General features: G+C 43.1%; 1 protein-coding gene across 8 annotated transcripts in view; it reads left to right on the plus strand.

Moving 5' to 3' along the window:
• Nucleotides 1-24,874, plus strand: part of LOC134352669 (ryanodine receptor 1-like) — a 581,514-nt gene that overhangs the window by 28,066 nt on the left and 528,574 nt on the right. For all 8 annotated transcript variants that reach the window (XM_063060038.1, XM_063060039.1, XM_063060041.1 and 5 more), the window contains exon 2: nt 14,269-14,388. In XM_063060038.1, coding sequence (XP_062916108.1) covers nt 14,269-14,388 — 120 coding nt within the window. The remainder of the gene's footprint in view (nt 1-14,268; nt 14,389-24,874) is intronic.

The raw sequence follows: 24,874 nt of genomic DNA on the forward strand, positions 1-24,874 counted from the left end.
TCAAGATTGCCGGAGAGGTGGGTGGAGGTAGAGGCTGGAAGGTAGTAAGTGGAGGCGCACTAGGTTACAGATGCTGGAGCTATTTAAGAGAGGGGAGGTGAGCAGCTGGATCCGGTTAGGAGTCGAGATAAAGACCCAGCAGGTATTATGTGTGGTGATAGGCAGATGAAACGAGTTGGGGGAAGAGAGAGCCTGGATGGATCAGAAAGGGATAGGAAGGATCGTGGGGAGTGTAGATTACAGGAAATTGAAAAATTCAGTGGTATCTGTTTGGGGAAAGGGAAAGGAGACTCGACTGGTGTGGTGTAGGTCAATGTTTCCCAAACTATTTTTAACCCACTGCCCCCTCCAAAGCACTTTCAATCTTGCCAATACCCCTCTTAGACACAATATACTTCCTGGTGCCCTCATAGTGTAAGAACATGTCTACCATATGCTAACATGAGAAAAGTGATTCTGCTTTAAATTTTTATTTGTCTTTAAACCTAGCTTGCACAGTACGGGTACAACAGCTTCGATATCAATGTGATCCTTGAGCTTGAAGGTTTTTAACAAGAGTTGAAATATCTGGTTCAAGTTGTGACAGCAAAAGCCTTAAGTCCCTATGCATAACAATGTTTTTTGTGAGTATATGGTTCACTGCACTGAAGCTTCTTTCAACAAAGTAGGAGGATGGAAACACAATGAAGAGCAGTTTGGCTCTTCTCCAAAGACCAGGAAGCTTCATATGACAGTCTAGCCACACACCACAAAACACAACATTTTAAAAGCATTTTTGCTTCATCATTTTGAATTTCGATAATTTCTTCTTGCAAGCTCTCTTCCTGTTCTTCCACCTTGCAAGGAACTGGGTTAATTACCCAGTCCAGAATTTCCAGATAGTTCAAATCATTGAATCAATTCTGAAAATGTTTCTTCAGTGACTGCAGGTGTAAGCAGTATTCTTGCAAATCACCATCTGTGAAAGAGAGTGCCATACTTTCCATGCAGGGAAACTTTGAGGACATTCTTCTCCCAATGTTTTGCTTATATATTTCCAATTTTCCTATAAAAGTGGACACTGTACATTTTGCCTGGATTAAATTGAAATTGCAGTTTCAGATTTAGAGTGTTCCATTTTGTTGTACAGATTGGCTAGGTATGCCACATCTCCATGTAGAAGTACTTGTTTCCCAATCTCTTTGACGTTGAGCAAAAATTCAATCACAGTGTCAGAAAGATCAAAGAAACATTTTAAGCAGCAGCCTTTTGACAGCCAGTGCACTTAGTATGAAGAAGCAAGCTTTCAAACTCTTCATCTTTATCTTGGCATAACTGCTGAAATATTCTGCTATTTAATGGACGAGCTTTCATTTTGTTGATAGCAAGTATACATTTTGAGCTCATTGTAGATTGATTCTCCATTAATGTTCCAATTTTAACTTTTTACAAAAGAAAATCTCTTCATAAACTTTTCTATTTCTGATTAGCCGTACATATGCCATTAGCAATGCCTTGTTGTCTCGCGGTTGACTCATTCAGATGATCCCAAATTCTGTTTTTTGTAGCTCTGTGCGTAGTTGCTATTCAGTGTTTTCACTCATTTTGTTAATACAATGAGCTACAGAGTTATTACTTAGCAGAATTGATCTTAAAATACTGGTATCCATTTTGAGAACAGTGGTGAGTACTTCTGATAGAGCAGGCATTAATCTTTCACTGATTGTATGAGATTTTCCACACTTTGCTATCATTTTGGAAATGTTATACAAAGCAATGAGACCCCTCTCAAGATCACTTTTGGCTTTCTTGGCAAATTACTCAGCTAAGTTAAAATAAGAAATTGAACTGGGAATGCCTGTTGGATGTTGACGATGGCAGCAAGTTGACACGGTCGGTCGGGTCTCGTGCCTCAAGTTAGAGTGCTGCTTATTGTCCCCAGCAACTTCTATTTCCCTTAACACCCCCTCAGGGCATGTAACCGCACCCCCCCCCACTGTTGGGAGTCACTGGTGTAGGTGATAGGCAGATAGAATCTGGTTGGGGAGGGGAGATTAGAAGGGCATCACAGTGACCTTCCAGGGTTTATATCAGGTGTTATTGGCAGGTTGATTCCAATGAGTTATCTATAAGAAGTGATACTACAGTATACAAGTACATTTTCTGAATAACTGCAGTTTTAGGTAGCCTGTAATGCTGGAGTATTTCATTCTTGTTCTGTCCACTCCAGGTACCTAGTTAACTCTTTTCTCATGAGATTTGCTATATTGGTAAGGTGATCTCCTTAATTCAACAGTGAGAAAAAAATTTGGAATATGCAGGGGAAGCATGGAAAAATTATTGCTATCTTACCTATCTACCCCCTCTCATAATTTTGTATTCTTCCACCAGTCACCTTTAGCTTTCTCTGTTCCAGAAAAAAAAACTCAACGCATTCAGTCTTGTAACATTCTTGCAATGATATGCTGCGTCCTGAAATGTACGGTTCTGGCAGAGAAGTTTCTGCTATCTGGACAGGTCAGTGCTCAGGAGGCTAAAGAACAAGAAGGGTTAGTAATGGGCATCCTTAATGCATGTCGGTATGTAGGATAAAGACAGTGCAGTTTCCATCACTTATCTTCACATTTGCCCTTTCTTGCTGACCAGAACAATGTCTGTTAGACACAATGACAACAAAGAGCAACAAGAAATAAATGCTCTATATAATTTATACATACAACTGTAACTAAAACCATACAGATAATTTGATAGTATATTTGCTCATTCACTCTCTATATCATGTCTTTATGTATTTTTGTGTACCTAATTAGGGTCCTGTAAATGGCTGCATTATATATTCCTCCAACTTGCAGGATTATTTTGAGGAAACCTAATGTTCAAAGGTTTACTTCAGGCTATGCTTTTCTCTGTGCTTGTTACCTAGCATGAGTGGGTACGATTTCTGTCATCTGTAAGAAAAGTATTAGATATGGCCCAGTCCATCTTGGGCAAAGCCTTCCTCACCACTGGGTACATCTACATGGAGAATTGTCGCAGGAAAGCAGCATCCATTATCAGGGACCCCCTACCACCCAAGACACTCTCTCCTCTCTGCTATCATCAAGAATCTGGTGCAGAAGCATCAGGGCTCACACCACAAGGTTCAGGAACAGTTATTACCCCTCAACTATCAGGCTGTTGAACTAGAGAGGATAACTTCATTCAATTCTGAGTTGGACAATCCACACCAGGGGTGTGTGAAAATAACTATTTTTTAATTAGGGTGGCATTAGAGATTTCAAAAGTGGAATTTCGTGGCAGTTTTGCTGATGTGAGGAGCAACCAGTCAGCCAGAGGAATTCATTAGAAAGGGCCAATAATAGTAATTCAAGTTCAAGAGGAGCGGCCATTCATTTGGAGTGTACGAGTCTTTAGAGTGACTTTATCTCTTCATGCTTGGGCAAGATCAGGCTTGTGTAAGGTAGATTATCTTGTAAGTTACTCTCTCTGTGTTCTTATTTGTTCAGTCCTCATCTATTAGTGCATGGTATAGTGAGAATGGCTCCAGAGTGGTATATTCCACTGCATGTGGGATGTGGGAAGTCTGGGAGACCTCCAGTTTCCCATATAAACACATTTGTACCAGGTATACCGAGCTACAAGTCCTAAGAGAATGTATTAAGGAACTGGAGCTGCAGCTTGATGACCTTCGACTCCTACTGGAGAAAGAGGAGGTGATAGACAAGAGCTACAGGGCGGTAGTCACTACTAACTTGTAGGAGGTATGCACTGTAACTAGGTGACTGTCAGGAAAAGGAGGGGAAATGCACAGCCAGTGCAGAGTACACCTGTGACCATTCCTTTCAGTAATAAGTATGTAACTTTAGATACTATTGTGGGGGACAACCTACTGGGGGTGGGGGGAGGTGAGCCACAGTGACCAGCTCTCTGGCACTGAGTCTGGTGATGTGGCTCAGAAGAGCAGAGAGGTGAAGAGGACTGCAGTGTTGACAGGAGATTCTTTAGTTAGATGAACAGAGATGAGGTTCTGTGGGCGCAATAGAGACACCCAGATGTAATGTTTCCTCCCTGGTACCATGATCAGGATGTCTCAGATCATGTCCATGGCATTCTCAAGGTTGAGAGTGAGCAGCCAGAAGTCTTAGTATATATTGGCACCAATGACATAGGTAGACAAGGTGAGGAGGTCCTGAAGATAGATTTTAGGGAGCTAGGTAGAAAGCTGAGAAGCAGGACCTCCCAGGGTAGTAACCTCTGGTTTGCTGCCTGTGCCACATGTCAGTGAGGGTCAGAACAGTATGATTTTGCAAGTGAATGCATGGCTGAGGAATTGGTACATGGGGCAAGGGTTCAGATTTATGGATCATTAAGATCTCTTCTGGGGAAGTTGTGAACTATACAAAAGGGATAGGTTACACCTGAATCTGAGGGGGTCCAATATCCTTGTGGGCAGGTTGGCTAGAGCTGTTCTGGTGTCAGGGGTCATGAAGTATGTGTAGTGTGTACCATTACTAGGGAGAAGGTTCTTGGGAAACTGAAAATCTGAAGGTAGATAAGTCACTTGGACCAGATGGTGTACACCTCAGGGTTCTGAAAGAGGTGGTTAAAGAGATTGTGATGATCTTTCAAGAATCACTAGATTCTGGCATGGTTCCAGAAGACTGGAAAATTGTAAATGTCACTCCACTCTTCAATAAGGGAGAGGGGCAGAAGAAAGAAAATTATAAGCCAGTTAGTCTGACCTCAGTGGTTGGGAAGATGTTGGAGTCAATTGTTAAGGATGTGCGTTCAGGGTACTTAAAGTTACATGGTAAAATAAGTCGTAGTCAGCATGGTTTCCTCAAGGGAAAATATTGCCTGACAAATCTGTTGGAACTCTTTGAAGAAGTAACAAGCAGGATAGAGAAAAGAGATTTGATTGAAGTTGTGTACTTGGATTTTCAGAAGGCCTTTGACAGGGTGCCACATATGAGGCTGCTTAACAAGCTACAAGCTATTGGCATTAAAGGAAAGATTTTAGCTTGGATAAAATGGATAAAGCACTGGCTGATTGGCAAGAGGCAAAGAGTGGGAATAAAGGGAGTCTTTTCTGGTTGGCTGCCGGTGACTAGTGGTGTTCCACAGGGGTCTGCGTAGGGACCAATTCTTTTTTGTTATATGCAAATTATTTGGATGATGGAATTGATGGCTTTGTTGCAAAGTTTTTTGATGATACAAAGATAGGTGAAGGGGCAGGTAGTTGTGAAGAAGTAGAGAGGCTACAGAAGGACTTAGACAGATCAGGAGAATGGGCAAAGAAGTGGCAGATGGAATACAGTGTTAGGAAGTGTATGGTCATGCACTTTGGTAGAGGAAATGAAAGGGTTAACTATTTTCTAAATGGAGAGAAAATATAAAAACCTGAGGCACAAAGCGATTTGGGAGTCCTTGTGCAGGATTCTCTAAGGGTTAATTTGAAGGTTGAGTCTGTGGTGTGGAAGGCAAATGAATGCTAACATTTCAAGAGGACTAGAATATAAAAGCAAGGATGTAATATTGAGACTTTGTAAAGCACTGGTAAGGCCTCACTTGGAGTATTGTGAGCAGTTTTGGACCCCTTAGACACTGGGGAAGGGTTCAAAGGTGGTTCACAAAAATGATTCCAGGATTAAACAGCTTGTCATATGAAGACCATTTGATAGTTCTGGGCCTGTATTCACTGGAATTCAGAAGAATGAGGGGTGACCAAAATGAAACCTATCAAATAGTGAAAGGCCTTGATAGAGTGGATGTGGAGAGGATGTTTCCTATGGTGGGAGAGTCTAAGATCAGAGGACACAGCCTCAGAATCAAGGGGTGTCCTTTGAGAATGGAGATGAGGAAGAAGTTTTCAGCCAGAGAGCAGTGAACCTAGGCAGCTGTGGAGGCCAAGTCTTTATGTATATTTAGGGCAGTGGTTGATAGATTCTTGATTAGTTAGGGCATGAAGGGATATGGGGAGAAGGCAGGAGATTGGGGCTAAGAGGATGAAATGATGGAGCAGACTCAATGGGCCAAATGGCCTAATTCTTCTCCTGTGTCTTATGGTCTAGCTTCACTTGACCCATCACTCAACTGCTCCCATTATGTATGGACTCACTCTCGAGAAATCCTCATCTCATGTTGTCAATATTTATTGCTTATTTATTTATTATTATTGTTGTTATTTCTTTTTTTTCCTTTTATATTTGCACAGTTTGTCGTCTCTTGCACATTGGCTGTCCTCCCCGTTGGTGTGGGTTTTCATTGACTCTGTTATGGTTGTTGGATTTATTGAGTATGCCCACTAGAAAATGAATCTTCTTTGATAATAAAATTACTTTGAACTTCTGGGGTGTATTAACTATGAGAAGTGGAACATCTATTCAAGAAGAAGTAAGCATACTTGAAGTGTAGGAAGCAAGAATCAAACAGGACTCTTCAGAGTTATAAGGTAGCCAGGAATGACCTTAAGAAGGGTCTTAGGAGAACTAGAAGGGGATATGAGAAGGCCTTGGTCAGTAAGATTAAGAAAAACCCTTAGGCATTTTAGACATGTGAAAATCAGAAGGATGACTTGGGTGAGGGTAGGACTAAGGGTGGGGATAAGAGAGGAAATGTGCCTGGAGTCCAAGATGGTAAGGGATGCCCTTAATGAATATTTTTCTTCAGTATTCACCGGTGAAAGGGACCTTAAGAATTAGGCTAATATGTTGGAACAAGTTACTGTTAAGAAAGAGGATGTGCTGGAACATTTGAAAAGGATCTGGGACTGGATGAGATCCACCCCAGATTACTATGGGAAATGAGAGAAGGGTTTGCTGCTCCTTTGTCAATGATCTTTGTGTCTTCACAGGCCAGAGGAGGGGTACCAGAAGATAGGAGATGACACATGTTATCCCTTTGGCTGTTTGGATTCAGAATTTGCTTGCACATAGAAGGCAGAGGGTGGTTGTAGATGGAGTGTATTCTGCTTGGAGGTCCGTGACTGGTGATGTTCCTCAGGGATCTGTTTTATGATCATTCCCCTTTGTGTTTTGTATAAATACTTCCAGTTTGGTCGCCGGCCGCTTGACCATGGTTTTTCGGTCGGGCGCCGGGTGCTCAGAGAGATTTGGCGGGGGGTGGACGCCCGGTGCTTGGCCGGGGGCCATGGTCGAGTGGTCAGCAGCTTGGGCCGGCTCCCCCACCGATCTCAGTCTGGTGAGGAGGGTGTGAGGACACCCAGCAGGACTGAAAAAAACAAGACCTGACAAAGGACGGATGAGCTCCTTGTGAGCCAACGGCCATCTTCTGTGGAAGAAATTAAAGCCTCACCACGTATCTACGAATTGTATGCTATGCACCTAGTTAGAAGAGACACGATGAACTTGGGCGCTGCACCGTAGGCCTGGACCTGCCCAAGGCCTCCGCCTCAGGAAGGGCCGAGCTCGAAGAAGCGGCCGTGGCTGGAGGCCAACATGGCCTCGGGCTCGAGTTCAGTGGGGGCGGCGGCGGGCGGTGCCAAGGCGGCCAGCGAGAACAAACTGGAGGAGAGGCTGTACTCGGTGCTGTCGCAAGATCGAAGAAGGTGGAGGTGCATAGCTGCCAACTCCGGATTCAGGACGGTACCCACTGACTGACTGACTGATTTAAGGAAGTTTGCAGATGGTGTTGTAGATAGTGTAAAAGGCTGTCATAGGCTACAACAGGACATTGATAGGATGCGGAGCTGGACTGAGAAGTAGCAAACGGATTTCAAACCAGAAAAGTGTGAAGAGATTCACTTTGGAAGGTCAAACTTGCACAGTGCAAGGTTGACGGCAGGACTTTTAGCAGTGTTAAGCAACAGAGGGATGTTGGGGTCCTCATCCCTGGGTCCCTCAAAGATAATAGGGTGGTTAAGAAGGCATGTGGTGTTTTGGTCATCATAAGTTGTGAGGTAATGTTGGAGCTTTATAAAACTCATAATACCACACTTGGTATATTGTTCAGTTCTAGTTACCTTGTTATAGGAAGGATGTGGAAACTTTAGAGAGGGTGCGGACGAGATTTACCAAGATGCTGTCTGGATTAGAGAGCATGTCTTATGAGGAAAGGTAGAGCAGGCTAGGGATTTTCTTTTTGAAATGAAGGAGGATGAGATGTGACTTGATAGAGATATATAAGATGATAAAAAGCATAGATAGAGTGAACAACCAATGCCCTTTTCCCAGAGCAGCAGTGGCTAATACGAGAGGACATAATTTTAAGATGATGGGAGGAAATTATGGAGTGGAAGTCAGAGGTTTTTTTACACAGATACTGACAAGTGCACGAAATGCACTGCCAGGGGTGGTAGAAGAGACAGATGTATTAGGATCATTTAAAAGACTAATTGGTACATGAATAAAATGTAATTGTAAGGCTATATGGGAGGGAAGGGTTAAATTGATCTCGGATTAGGTTAAAAAGTTGTCACAACATCGTGGGCGGAAGGGCCTGTACCGTGCTGTACTGTCTATGTTCCAGAAGGAAAACATTGGGTTGGCAAATTGATGAGTGTGCAAAAGCTACAAGTTAGTGGGTGTGGGTTGTTACCATGTGACGGGAAGCCAATGGAGAACAGTGAAAATAGGTAACTTAAAGGAAGCTTAACGGAGATGATTTCCACTTGCTGACGTGTGAACTGCTCAGCAGCTTGCCTTTAAACAGTGCAGGCCTCACAAGCATTGTCCAGTTGGAATTGAATCGTGCCAAAACACATTGCATCATACAATATGGAATTTGGTCCTTCTACCCACTGGGTTTCCAATGTCCATTAAGTTCCTCTCTACACTAATCCCATTCCTAACATTGAGTTCTGAGCCTTCGATGCCATGGTGTTTTCAAATACTCATCTATATACTTACATTATTGAATTGAATTGACTTTATTTCTCACTTCCTTCACATACATGAGGAGTAAAAATCTTTACGTTACATCTCCGTCTAAATGTGCAATGTGTACTCACAGTAATTTATAATAATAAATAGAACAGTGAGTATAACATAGAAATACACTCAAATCAGCGTGAGTTAATCAGTTTGATGGCCTGGTGGAAGAAGCTGTCCCGGAGCCTGTTGGTCCTGGCTTTTATGCTGCGGTACCGTTTCCCGGATGGCAGCAGATGGAATAGATTGTGGTTGGGGTGACTCGGATACTCAATGATCCTTCGGGTCCTTTGTTCTCACCTGTCTTTGCAAATGTCCTGAATCATGGGAAGTTCACAACTACAGATGTGCTGGGCTGTCCGCACCACTCTTTAGAGTCCTGCGATTAAAGGAAGTACAGTTCCCATACCGGGCAGTGATGCAGCCAGTCAAGATGCTCTGAATTGTTCCCCTGTAGAAAGTTCTTGTGATTTGGGGGCCCATACCAAACTTCCTCAACCACCTGAGGTTAAAGAGGCTGTTGTGCCCTTTTCACCACACAGCTGGTATATACAGACCACGTGAGTTCCTCGGTGAAGTGGATGCCGAGGAACTTAAAGCTGTTTACCCTCTCAACCCCAGATCCATTGATGTCAATAGGGGTTAGCCTATCTCCATTCCTCCTGTAATCCACAACCGGCTCCTTCGTTTTTGCGACATTGAGGGAGGGGGTGTTTTCTTGACACCACTGTGTTAGAGAGATGATTTCTTCCCTGTAGGCCACCTCGTTATTGTTTGAGATTAGGCCAATCAATGTAGTGCCATTGGCAAATTTGGTTAGTATTATGTGAGTGTATCTCCCCCCACTACCCTTTCTGATAATTCATTCCAGATTTTGAGCACCTGGGTGAAAAAAAAAAATCTTCAGAACCCCTTTAAACTTCCCTCCCCTTACCTTAAACCTATTCCCTTTGGTTCTGGAGAAAAGCAATGTCCATCGTATTTTGTATAATTCAGTGTGGTCCTTCTCAACTTTCTGTATTCCTCTCTGCCATCTGATTCGTAAATGGACTTTGAACCCATGAACACTACCTCACTTCTTTAATATTATTTCTGTTTTTGCACTATCTTAAATTTAATTATTTAATGTACATTATATACTTATTGTAATTTATTTACTTTTTTTTCTATATAACCATGCATTGTACGGCTGCCACTAAGTTAACAAATCCCACAGCATATGTCGATGATATTAAACCTGATTCTGGTGACTTTGTATTACCCAAATTTCCAAATTTTTTTTTGATCTGTGAGGATCACACGAAGATGCATGGATGTAAGGCTGAGGAATTAAAATCTCTTTCTGCCAGGACACGCTTGCTCTGAGATACAATTATGTTTCTTCAAAAAAATTAATAATTTGGAAAACAATTTTATATTATGAAGACACGCAGTTCTCTTTTATTGCCATTTAGTAATACATGCATTAAGAAATGATACAATATTTCCTCCGGTGTGATACCACAAAACACAAGACAGATCAAGACTGAAAAAAACTGACAAAACCACATAATTATAACATATAGTTACAACAGCGCAACAATACCATAACTTGATGAAGAACAGTCCATGAGCACAGTAAAAAGTTCAAAGTCTCTCAAATGTCCCACATCTCATGCAGACGGGAGAAGGAAGAAAAACTCTCCCTGCCACGCCCGACCACAATCCGACTCTGAGTCATCCGAAAACTTCGAGCCTCCGATCAGCTCTCCGACACCGAGTACTGAGCGCCATCTCTATCCGAACGATTCGACCTCAATCTCAGTCGCCAACAGCAGGCAAAGCCGGGGATTTTGAGGCCTTCCCTCCGGAAGTTTCCCGATCGCGCAGTAACAACAGCAGCGAACTGGCATTTCAGAAATTTCTCCAGCTGTCCCTCTGTGCTTTCACGGCTGTCTCCATCAAATCAGAATTTTCCACGGCCCCTATTTAACGGATACAATATCATTTTTTCACCAGAGGGCTGCGTACGCGCGGCGCGCTGCTCTCTCTCCTCCCACCGTTGAAGGTTCACAGGTAGATAATTAATGGTATAAATATCAAGTTAACAATGGGTCTTGGTATCAACATTGTTCCCTCAGCGAAATGGGGTGTGCAATAAGTGCTGGTCAGGTATATTCGCCTTCAGCAGAGATTAAAAAAACATATTTTTGGATGAATGTGATAAGGGATGGGCGAATTTATCACTGACTATTAACAGTACTTTCTGTTATTGATCAACTTCTTAAGAATGGACTTCTAGTTATTTTAAAACCTGGGTGTTGCTAGCAAAGCCAGCAATGCTAGCAATGCCCTCAAAGTGCCTTCTTGAACCATGAGAGTCCTTCTGATGAAGTGTAAGGGAAACCATAATCATGGAAGATTTACACTCTTTCTTGTTCATAATGAATATCTGGGCAAATATAATTAACAAAACAACAATCCCAGTTTGGAATTTCCAGCGTTACCATGCAAGTTTGGTTAGATTATGCTTGATAATCAGTTACCAGTGGTAGGGTAGGGACAAAGGAGTAACCAGTTTAGTAGCAATGACCTCAGTAGCTCTGACCTTTTGCAAATGCAGGAACAGTTGAGGTGCTTGTAACTCATGCACTGTAGATTTGTAGGAAAGCGAGGCAAAAGTCAGCATGGATTTGTGAAAAGAAAATCATGTCTGACGAATCTCATAGAATTTTTTGAGGATGTAACTAGTAGAGTGGATGGGGGAGAACCAGTGGATGTGGTATATTTGGATTTTCAAAAGGCTTTTGACAAGGTCCCACACAGGAAATTAGTCTGCAAACTTAAAGCACACGGTATTGGGGGTAAGGTATTGATGTGGATAGAGAATTGGTTGGCAGACAGGAAGCAAAGAGTGGGAATAAACGGGATCTTTTCAGAATGGCAGGCAGTGACTAGTGGGGTACCGCAAGGCTCAGTGCTGGGACCCCAGTTGTTTACAATATATATTAATAACTTAGATGAGGGAATTAAATGCAGCATCTCCAAGTTTGCGAATGACATGAAGCTGGGCGGCAGTGTTAGCTGTGAGGAGGATGCTAAGAGGATGCAGGGTGACTTGGATAGGTTAGGTGAGTGGGCAAATTCATGGCAGATGCAATTTAATGTGGATAAATGTGAGATTATCCACTTTGGTGTCCAAAACAGGAAAACAGATTATTATGTGAATGGTGGCTGTTTAGGAAAAGGGGAGGTGCAACGAGACCTGGGTGTCATTATACACCAGTCATTGAAAGTGGGCATGCAGGTACAGCAGGCGGTGAAAAAGGCGAACAGTATAATGGCATTTATAGCGAGAGGATTCGAGTACAGGAGCAGGGAGGTACTACTGCAGTTGTACAAGGCCTTGGTGAGACCACACCTAGAGTATTGTGTGCAGTTTTGGTCCCCTAATCTGAGGAAAGACATCCTTGCCATAGAGGGAGTACAAAGAAGGTTCACCAGATTGATTCCTGGGATGGCAGGACTTTCATATGATGAAAGACTGGATCGACTAGGTTTATACTCGTTGGAAATTAGAAGATTGAGGGGGATCTTATTGAAACGTATAAAATCCTAAAGGGATTGGACAGGCTAGATGCAGGAAGATTGTTCCCGATGTTGGGGAAAACCAGAACGAAGGGTCACAGTTTGAGGATAAAGGGGAAGCCTTTTAGGACCGAGATGAGGAAAAACTTCTTCACACAGTGGTGAATCTGTGGAATTCTCTGCCACAGGAAACAGTTGAGGCCAGTTCAATGGCTGTATTTAAGAGGGAGTTAGATATGGCCCTTGTGGCTAAAGGGATCAGGGGGTATGGAGGGAAGGCTTGGTACAGGGTTCTGAGTTGGGTGATCAGCCATGATCATACTGAATGGCGGTGCAGGCTCGAAGGGCCGAATGGCCTACTCCTGCACCTATTTTCTAAGTTTCTATGTTTCAAATACTACCCTGAGATTCATTTTCTTGCAGGCATTCACAGTAGAACAATGAAAAACTACACACAAAGACTGGCAAATGGTGCAAATACAAAAAGAAGCAGTAATAAAAAATAAGTAAATAAATAAAATTGAGAACGTGAGTTGTAGAGCCCTTAAAAGTGATTCCAAAGTTGTGTTCAATAATCAGTTCAGTGTTGAGATAAGTGAAGATATCCATGCTGGTTCAGGAGCTAATAAATTTCATGACATATCCGGTGATACTAAATCTGATTCTGATTCTGAGCCTGATGGTTGAAGGGTATTAACTACCCCAGAACCTGGTGGTATGTGACCTAAGGTTCCTTTGTCTTTTTCCTGATGATAGCAGTGAGAAGAGAGTATGGCTTGGATGGTGGGGGTCCATAATGATGCTTTCTTCTGGTAGCACTTTTTGTAGATATGTTCAGAAGTGGGGAGGCATTTTCCTGTGATTAATTGGGCTGTATTCACCCCCTTTGCAGGTTTTTCCTTCTAGAGCATGTTTGATGACTTAACTAGCTTTTAATAGGTACATTTAATGTCAGAGAAATGTATACAATATACATCCTGAAATTATTTTTCTTCGCAAACATCCACAAAAACAGAGGAGTGCCCCAAAGAATGAATGACAGTTAAATGTTAGAACTCCAAACCCCCCACCAGCTCCCCACTTCCATGCGTAAGCAGCAGCAAAGCAACAACCCCCTCCCCACCCCCACCAGTAAAAAAGCATCAGTGTCCCCCACCAAGCACTCAAGTGTGCAACAAAGCATCAATAAAGACACAGGCTTGCAGTACCCCAAAGACTACTCATTCTCCTAGTAATTTGACATACCACAGGCTCTCTCTTTCCCTAATAAGGGAAAAAGAGGTGTCCCCGTTTCACAGTGAGAGGGGAGACATAACAAAACAATTCACTGATTTATGGTGTTAAAAGTCTGTTGCGTCGCTTTTTCCGAGCTCTGTGCCCAAAGAACTCAGGTCTCTGGGCACATAGCCAGCAGCCAGGTCGCTGCTTTTGATCTTCCATCTCTCACGATGCACCAGGCGGTGGCACCGACCTTGACTCTGCGCGGCCTCCAGAACCACAAAAAATCCGGTACCCTGAAGTCGTGCCAGTCTTCTAGGCTGTGTCCTTGGCATATCGAAAAGTGGCCAGTTGCGGGTGCCATTTCCGCAAAGTACCAAAGTCAGTGTGTAACTCCAGGTCTTCAAAAGAACCCTGAAAAGAAAAATTACAGATATTAAAGATAGAAATAGAGCTGTTTCCGAAGATGCAAGCGAAGGAGTTGCTGTTAGGTGCCATCACCCTCTTAAACTTTGTTACAAATATTGCTGATTTGCTATGACAATATGACAAATTGCTTATAAAGTACCTATGCTATAGATTTTTTTAATACAGCATTCTCTTTTCTCTTTGATAGGATGATGAGGTAGTTCTTCAATGTACCACAAGCATTGTCAAATCACAAATTAAGCTCTGCCTTGCTGCTGAAGGATTTGGAAATCGACTCTGTTTCCTTGAACCAACATCAAATGCAAAGGTATTCTACTTTACGTAATATTTAACCTGAAATTTTCTCCAGTATTGAGTAGAGTAGTTAATGTGTGTTTTGAGGAGATTTTTATTGTACAGCTACTTTATCCTGGGATTATGCCTTTGCATTAATGAATTTATCAAATCATACTATTCTGAGTTCTGGAGTCATAGTATCATGAAAAAGTACAGCACAGAAATGGGCCTTTTGGCACATCTAGTATGTGCTGAACCATTTAAACTGCGTATTCCAATTGATCTGTACTTGGACCATAACCCTCCATACCCCTCTCATCTATGTACCGATCCAAACTTCTGTTTAACATTGAAATCGAGTTCACATTCACCACTTGTCGCTGGCAGCTCACTCTCACGACCCTCTGAGTGAAGATGTTTTCCCCCATTTTGCACTTAAACATTTCACCTTTCACCCTTAACCCATAACCTCTAGTTGTAGTCTCACCCAACCTTAGTGGAAAAAGCCTGCTTACATCTACCCTATCTATATCCCTCATAATTTTATATACATCTGTCAAATCTCCACTCAGTCTAAAAATATTTCAAGGAATGAAGTCCTAATCTGTTCAATTGTACTCAGTACTTTGATTTATGAAGGCCAATGTGTCAAAAGCTTTCTTTATGACCCTGTCTACCTGTGCTGCCACTTTCAATGAGTTACTGACCTGGATTCCCATAACATTTTGTTCTACTGCACTCCTCCCTGTCCTACCATTCATTGTGTAAGGCCTCCCCCGATTGGTCCTTCCAAAGTGTAACACTTCATACTGCATTAAATTCCATCTGCTATTTTCAGCCCATTTTCCAGCCATCTTTGTATCATTCACAAGCTTGGCCACAAAACCATCAATTCCTTCATCGAAATCATTGACATATAATGTGAAAAGAAGCAGTCCCAATATCAACCCCTGCAGAACACCATTAGTCACCGGTAGTCAACCAGAAAAGACCCCCTTTATTCCCATTCTTTTCCACATGCCAGTCAACCAATCTTGTACTAAGTTATTATCTTTCTTGTAATACCATAGGCTGTTATTTTGTTTAGCAGCCACATGTCTTTGACTTACTTTTTCAAGTGCCTCCAAGTTCCCTGAAACTTTATCTTTAATATGGGCTCCAACATCTTCCCAACCACTGAAGTCAGGCTAACTGGCTCCAAATTTCCTTCCTTTTGCCTCCCTCACTTCTTAAAGAGTGGAGTGATATTTGAAATTTCCCACTAATTTTTTACTATATTTGCTCTTTTGCTTTTATTCTGACTTTGACTTCCCTTGTCAGCTGTGGTTGCCTCATCCTTCCATTAGAATACTACTTCTTCTCTGGGATGTATTTATCCTGCACCTTCCAGATTGCTCCTAGAAACTCCAGCCACTGCTGGTGTGCCATCATCACTGCTACTGTCCCCTTCCAATCAACTTTGGCCAGTTCCACTCTCATGCCTTTGTAATTTCCTTATTATATGCCTTTTCTATTTCCAATTGTAATTTGTACCACACATCCTGACTGCTGTTCAGAGGCTTGTATTTAACCCCCAGAAGGGTTCTTTTACCCTTGCAGTTTCTTAACTCTACCAACAAGGGTTCTACATCTTCTGATCCTGCAGTATGTCACCTCTTTCTAAGGATTTGATATCACTTTTTACTAGCAGAGACTCCCCACCCCCTTTGCCTACGTGTATCTGTTCGAAACAATACCTATCCTTAAATGTCAAGCTCCCAACTATGATTTTCTTTCAGTAGTGAAGTCCACAATGTTATTCCTGCCAATCTCTTAACTGCACTACACGATCATCTTCCTTATTCCATATGCTGTATACATTCAAATATAACACCATCTTTCATATATTCAATACCTTTTTCAATTTTGCCCCCATGTTACACTTCAACTCATCCCACTCACTGCAATATTGCCTTACCATCTGCCTGTTCTTCGCAGGCTCGCTACCAACTGCCCCATCCTCAGCCTTATCCTCAGGCCTGACTAAGGGTCTCGGCCCGAAACGTCGACTGTACCTCTTCCTAGAGATGCTGCCTGGCCTGCTGTGTTCAACAGCAACTTTTATGTGTGTTGCTCAGCCTTATTACTCCAGTTCCCTTGTAGGTCATTCCACCATCCCCCCACCCCACCAACAGTATCCAAAGTGGTATACATATTATTGAGGGAATGGCCACAGGGCTACCTGCTTCCTATAACTTTGGGGTGATACCTTCCTGTATCTCCCATCTATCACCTCGTCATTCTCCCACGTGAGCTGATGGTCACTGAGCCGCAACTCCAGTTCCTGAGCATAGTCTCTAAGGAGCTGCAGCATGATGGACTTCAAGCAGGTGTAGTTATCAGAGAGACCAGAGGTCTCCCAGAGTTCGCAGTTCTCACACGAAGAACATACCACCTACTCTGTACCCATTCTCACCGCACTAGCTATGTACTAACAGACAAAGAAAGATAAAAGCTTACCAGAAACTTACCTTGGCTTTTGCCCTTTATTGCCAAAGCCTGACCACTCTAGCACTATCCACTTCAACAATGGCTGCTCTAATCACATCTTGCTTCTTCTTATTGGCCTTTGCCAAGTGCCTAATAGATATTTATGATTGAAGTCTACTACAAAGTTCTGAAAGGCCCTGAACTCTTTTTAAACCTCGTGCCACCTCAGCCAAACAAATGAGTGCTCGCGATGCTTGAAGCCCACTTGTTGCATCAGTGGTGGAGGAAATGAGTATTTTTTTGTCCTAGATGGTGTTGAGCTTCCTAGGACCATAAAACATGATTGAGAGTGAGTGTTGTGGGAGACTTGTTGCTGTTACAGAGTTCAGAGTAATACAGTACAGAAACAGGCTCCTTGGCTCAACTTTTCCATGCTGACCAACATGTTCACTTAAGCTAGTCCCATCTGTCCGTGTTTGACTGCATGTTTCTAAACCCTTCCTATCCATATTCCTGTTTAAAGGCATCTGTTAGTCTTGCGAGACCATGGATCTGCGCCTGGAAAGTCTTCACTCTCCAGGGTGCAGGCCTGGGCAAGGTTGTATGGAAGACCGGCAGTTGCCCACGCTGCAAGTCTCCTTGCTCCACGCCACCGATGTTGTCCAAGGGAAGGGCGAGGGCTGATGCAGCTTGGCACCAGTGTCGTCGCAGAGCACTGTGTGATTAAGTGCCTTGCTCAAGGACACAACACGCTGCCTCGGCTGGGGCTCGAACTCACGACCTTCAGGTCGCTAGTCGAATGCCTTAACCACTTGGCCACGTGCCCACACCATATGCCTGTTATTGTACCTGTATCAACTGCCTTCTCTCCAACTCATTCCATATATGCACTAGGTTCTGTATAAAGAAGTTGCTCCATGATTCTTTTTCAAATCTTTTTTCTCTCACCTTAAGACCTATGCTTTCTAGTTTTGGTTCTTTTTATTCCAAAGTCATATGGTTAGTAAGGGTAAGTAAGTTATGGGCATGCTATATTGGCACAAAAACATGGCACACTTGTGGGCTGCTCCCAGCACATCCTCAAAGCATTTCACTGTATATTTTGATACATGTGGCAAATAAAGCTAATCTTTATCTTTATTGTATGCTCCAAGGAATAAAATCATAGCCTGCCCAACTGGCGCTGTCTCAGGCCCTCAGGTCTTGATAATATTCTCGTAAATCTTCTTTGAACTCATTCTTGCTTAATGACATCCCTCCTAAAACTATATAATAATCTAAGTGTGGCCTCACCAACATCTTGTACAACAAGAACTAGCATCCTAACTCTTGTACTTGGTGCCCTGACTTCACCCCACTATTTAACTGTGACACCATTTTTAGTGAACAAGGTCCCTGTATTCCACAACACTCTTGTGACATGACCATTAACTGCATATGTCCTACTCTGGTTTGAATTCCCAGAATGAAACACCTTGCATATGTCTGAGTTGAACACCATTTGCCATTCCTCAGCCCATTTACCTATCTGATCAAGATTTTCTTGTTACTTTTGATAACTTTCTTCAGTATCTGTATTTCTACCTAATTTATTATTATCTGAAAACTTACTAACCATGCCTTGTACATTCTCAACCAGACACTTATATAAATAATGAACAACAAAGGTCCAAGCACAGATCCCTGTGGCATATTGCAAGATATATTGCAGTCTGAGAAATGGCCTTCCACCATCACTGTCAGCTTCCTAACATCAAGCCAATTATGAATCCACATTGGTAATTCTAGCTGGATCCCTTGTGATCTAACCTCCCAGACCCTCCTTCATGCAAGACTTTGTTGAAAGCCTTGCTGAAGTCCACATAGACTCTGTCCATTGTTCCGTTCATGCACACGCACACACCTATGCCAAGTATTTCTAATGAGAGATTGTCTATCAACATGTTGGTAGATCCTGTCCCTCAGCATCCCCTCAAGTAATTTATCCATCGCTGGATGTCAAACTCACTGAACTATAGTTCCCTGGCTTGTCTTTGTTGCCCCTTTTTTTTTAGATTACGAGGACACTCAGTTCTCGTTTATTGTCATTTAGAAATGCATGCATAAAAAAATTTTACAACGTTCCTCCAGAATGATATCACAAGAAAACACAAGACAACCCAAGACTAAAACTGACAAAGCCACATAATTATAACATATGGTTACATAGTTACAACAGTGCAAAGCAATACCATGATTTGATAAAGAGCAGACCATGGGCACGGTAGAAAGAAAGTTTCAAAGTCCCGATAGCCTCATCGTCTCTCACAGGCAGCAGAAGGGAGGAACTCTCCCTGCCGTGAACCTCCAAGCGCCGCCAACTTGCTGATGCAGCACCATTGGAAGCACCGGACTGCAGCGGATTCTGAGTCCGTCCAAAAACTTTGAGCCTCCGACCAGCCCCTCCAACACAGTCTCTCCGAGCACCATCTTCTGCCGAATGCTTTGACCCCACCCCGGCCGCCGACCAACAAGCAAAGCCGAGTACTTGGGGCCTTCTCCTCTGGAGATTCTGGACCACACAGTAGCAGCAGCAGTGAAGCAGGCATTTCAGAAGTTTCACCAGATGTTCTTCTGTGCTCTCATGTCTGTCTCCATCAAATCAGGATTGTGCATGGCACCCTACCTGACAAATAACAGACATCACCACCGGAGTGGCCGCTGCGAGCTGCATTGTGCTTCCATCTTCTCCCCCTGCGGGATATGATTTAAATAATGGTACAAGATTGGCCACCCTCTGGAGCTTCACCTGGGTCTACTGATGAAGCAATTATCTCTGCAAGGACCTCCACAATTACTTCTCTAGCTTCCCAAAAGGTCCAAGGATGCACTTGGTCAAGTCCTGGGGATATGTTCAACTTAATAAATTTTAAGGGCACGAATAGTTTGTACATGGTCCAAGACATCAGAGCTCACTTCCCTCAATTCCTTAACATCCATGATATTCTTCAGAGTTAAAACTGATGAGAAGTACTTAAAGATTCTCATCCTATTCTTGTGGCTCAACATATAGACGACTATGTTGATTTTCAAGGGAACCTATTCTCTCCCTAGCCATCACTTTACTCTCAATATGCCGGTAAAATCTCTTGGGATTTGCCTCAAACTTGCCTATCAGATCCATCTCATGCCTTCTTTTTGTTTCTTGATTTCCCTCTCAAAACACCTGACTTATGCCTTGTTTTTCCTGACCAAAGCCTCAATACTTCTTGACAGCAAGGTTTCACTAAACATAACAGTGTTATGCTTCACCCTAACAGGAACATGCTATCTGTAGACTGTAGTACTGCACTTTTAAAACTCTTCCACTCACCAGTTTTGCTCTACCTGCAAACAGACTCATCCACTTGACCTATGCAAGATCCTCTCTGTCCTTCCAAAAGTGGCTGTGCCCCCGTTTAGGTCCTTGCCCTGCAAAGCAAAAATTGCAGAGGATCCTGTAGGCAGTTACAGAGCATTATCACATCTTTGACTTACAAGGTGGTGAAAACGATTTGAAGTATCAGGAGGTAGATTATACACCACAAGGTATTCAGCTTTTCTCCTGTCTTTCTGATCATAATAATTTACACAGCTGCTCCAATTGAGATATTGGTCAATGGTGAACTCCCAGAGTGCTGAGAAGGGTCACCATTGATCAAAATCTCAATTGGAGCAGCTGCATAAATTTGTTTAGACAATAATAGACAATAGAGAATGTGCAGAAGTAGGCCATTCGGCCCTTCGAGCCAGCACTGCCATTCACTGTGATCATGGCTGATCATCCACAATCTGTACCCTGTTCCTGCCTTCTCCCCATATCCCTTGACTCCGCTATCTTTAAGAGCTCTATCTAACTCTTTCTTGAAAGCATCCAGAGAATTGGCCTCCACTGCCTTCTGAGGCAGAGCATTCCACAGATCCACTACCCTCTGTGTGAAAAAGTTTTTCCTCAACTCCGTTCTAAATGGTTTACCCCTTATTCTTAAACTGTGGCCTCTGGTTCTGGACTCCCCCAACATCAGGAACATGTTTCCTGCCTCTGGCGTGTCCAATCCCTTAATAATCTTATATGTTTCAATCAGATCCCCTCTCATCCTTCTAAATGTGTATACAAGCCCAGTCACTCCAATCTTTCAACATATGACATTGCCGCCATCCTTGGAATTAACCCAGTGAACCTATGTTGCACTCCCTCCATATCAAGAATGTCCTTCCTCAGATTTGGAGAAAAATTTTATAGTAGTTTTATAATCATATAATTATAAAATGAATATAATATTTTATAATGTAATTCTTTTGGTGTGATATCACAATTGAATGTTAGTGGTGGGTGGTTAGACTTGATGGAGATGGTCACTTCCTGGAACTTAGAGTTGTACGGCATGGAAATAGGCCCTTCAATCCAACTGGTCCAAGCCGCACTTTTGTGCCATGAATTCTGCATGCCACTAAATGTTGGTGAGGTTTGCTGCATGCAATTGTGAACTTCTTCATTTGCTGAGGAGTTGGAAGTGGAAGTGAGTACTGTGCAATCATCATCCCTCACCCCCCCCACCACAATTACAATCATCATCCCTCACCCCCCACCACCACAATTACAATCATCATCCCTCACCCCCCCACCACCGCAATTACAATCATCATCCCTCACCCCCCCACCACCGCAATTACAATCATCATCCCTCACCCCCCCACCCCCCACCACCACAATTACAATCATCATCCCTCACCCCCCACCCCCCACCACCACAATTACAATCATCATCCCTCACCCCCCCACCACCACCACCACAATTACAATCATCATCCCTCACCTCCCACCACCCACCACCACAATTACAATCATCATCCCTCACCCCCCACCACCACAATTACAATCATCATCCCTCACCCCCCCACCACCACAATTACAATCATCATCCCTCACCCCCCCACCCCCCACCACCACAATTACAATCATCATCCCTCACCCCCACCCCCCACCACCACAATTACAATCATCATCCCTCACCCCCCCACCCCCCACCACCACAATTACAATCATCATCCCTCACCCCCCACCACCACCACCACCACAATTACAATCATCATCCCTCACCCCCCACCACCCACCACCACAATTACAATCATCATCCCTCACCCCCCACCACCCACCACCACAATTACAATCATCATCCCTCACCCCCCACCCCCCACCACCACAATTACAATCATCATCCCTCACCCCCCCACCACCACAATTACAATCATCATCCCTCACTCCCCACCACCCACCACCACAATTACAATCATCATCCCTCACCCCCCCACCCCCCACCACCACAATTACAATCATCATCCCTCACCCCCCCACCACCACAATTACAATCATCATCCCTCACCCCCCCACCCCCCACCACCACAATTACAATCATCATCCCTCACCCCCCCACCCCCCACCACCACAATTACAATCATCATCCCTCACCCCCCCCACCCCCCACCACCACAATTACAATCATCATCCCTCACCCCCCCCACCACCACCACCACAATTACAATCATCATCCCTCACCCCCCCCACCACCACCACAATTACAATCATCATCCCTCACCCCCCCCACCCCCCCACCACCACAATTACAATCATCATCCCTCACCCCCCCACCACCACAATTACAACATGTACGTCAACTGGTGTTACTTTATGTATGTACTATCAGTCTCAGTATATAACAGATGCTTGTACATTGTGTTTTACATGGTTGCTTTTATATTTATATTCATTGTATTTTCTTTCGTTTTTTATTGTGTTCTTTATGCTCATTGTGCTCTTCTATGCTGTATTGGGTCCCGAATAACAACCATTTTGTTCCCCTTTACACTTGTGTTCTGAAGAATGACAATCAATAATTTTGAAACTTGAATTTTGAAAAGATCCCCATTTCTGATCTTGGGATACATCGAAGTCTATTGTTGAAGCAGCTGTAAGTGGTTGGGTCTAGGAAAGTGCCATGAGGAATTTCTGCAGAGACGTCCTAAGGCAGGAGTGATTGACTTCAAACAGCTACAGGCATATTTTGTTGTTTGAAGTATGACTTCCATAAGACCATAAGACAAAGGAGCAGAAGTCGGCCATTCGGCCCATCGAGTCTGCTCCGCCATTTTATCATGAGCTGATCCATTTTATCCCATTTAGTCTCACTCCCCTGCCTTTTCACCATAACCTTTGATGCCCTGGCTACTCAGATACCTATCAATCTCTGCCTTAAATACACCCAATGACTTGGCCTCCACTGCTGCCCGTGGCAACAAGTTCCATAGATTCACCACCCTCTGACTAAAAAAATTTCTTCGCATTTCTGTTCTGAAAGGGTGCCCTTCAATCCTTAAATCATGCCCTCTCATCCTTAAATCATGCCCTCTCATACTAGACTCCCCCATCATGGGAAACAACTTTGCCACATCCACTCTGTCCATACCTTTCAACATTCAAAATGTTTCTATGAGGTCTCCCCTCCTTCTTCTAAACTCCAAGGAATACAGTCCAAGAGCGGACAAATGTTCCTCATATGTTAACCCTCTCATTCCCGGAATCATTCTAGTGAATCTTCTCTGTACCCTCTCCAACGTCAGCACATCCTTTCTTAAATAAGGAGACCAAAACTGCCCACAGTACTCCAAGTGAGGTCTCACCAGCGCCTTATAGAGCCTCAACATTACATCCCTGCTCCTATACTCTATTCCTCTAGAAATGAATGCCAACATTGCATTCACCTTCTTCACTACTGACTCAACCTGGAGGTTAACTTTAAGGGTATCCTGTACGAGAACTCCCAAGTCCCTTTACATCTCAGAACTTTGAATTCTTTCCCTATTTAAATAATAGTCTGCCGGTTTATTTTTTCTGCCAAAGTGCATAACCATACACTTTCCAACATTGTACTTCATTTGCCACTTCTCTGCCCATTCTTCCAATCTATCCAAGTCTCTCTGCAGACTCTCCGTTTCCTCAGCACTACCGGCCCCTCCACCTATCTTCGTATCGTCAGCAAACTTAGCCACAAAGCCATCTATTCCATAATCTAAATCGATGATGTACATTGTAAAAAGAAGTGGCCCCAACACTGATCCCTGCGGAACACCACTGGTAACCGGCAGCCAACCAGAATAGGATCCCTTTATTCCCACTCTCTGTTTCCTGCCAATCAGCCAACGCTCTATCCACGTATGTAACTTACCCGTAATTCCATGGGCTCTTATCTTGTTAAGTAGCCTCATGTGTGGCACCTTGTCAAAGGCCTTCTGAAAATCCAGAGTGGTTTGCCAAAGGAGGTGATTGAATCAAATACAGTCGCTATGTTTAAGAGACAGCTGAACAGGTGTTTGAATAGGCAAGGCACAGAAGAATATGTCCTGTACAAGCACTACAGAAGATGCTGGTCAACACCATTGAAGAGGACAAATGAGATTAACACAGATGGACAAGATGGATATGTTGGTCTAAAGGACCCATTTCTGAGTTGTAGTCTATGACTGCATGTCCACTTGATTGTATTGTCGATGGCATTTTCCATTAGTCTGATCATTGAGAGTGGAATAATTGAATAGCTATTACCTTTATTGAATTTATTTTTCTCTCTGTAAGTATGTAGGCAATCTTCCAAAAAATCAGTAATTGTACTGGATTGTAGTAATTGTACTAGATGCTGCCTGGCCTGCTGTGTTCCACTAGCATTTTGTGTGCGTTGCTTGAATTTCCAGCATCTGCAGATTTCCTCATGTTTGAGTAATTGTACAAGAACATCTTGGCTCTATGCACAGGTAATTCTGGAGAGCTGGTCTTTAGCTGTCTAATAATGTTTGCAGTACTGTTGGGAATCACAATGGGAAGCTACAATGATGTAATATATTTTTATCATGCTATAATATCTCATTAAATACCTGTAATTGCACTGATTATGAAATGCAAAAAATCTGCTCAGTCAAAATTATTATAGTGAAGAATTCATATTGCACACTTAATTTTGATTGAAGTGTCATATTCC

The sequence above is a fragment of the Mobula hypostoma genome, chromosome 10, assembly GCF_963921235.1.
Source record: "Mobula hypostoma chromosome 10, sMobHyp1.1, whole genome shotgun sequence".
Classification (NCBI taxonomy): Eukaryota; Metazoa; Chordata; class Chondrichthyes; order Myliobatiformes; family Myliobatidae; genus Mobula; species Mobula hypostoma.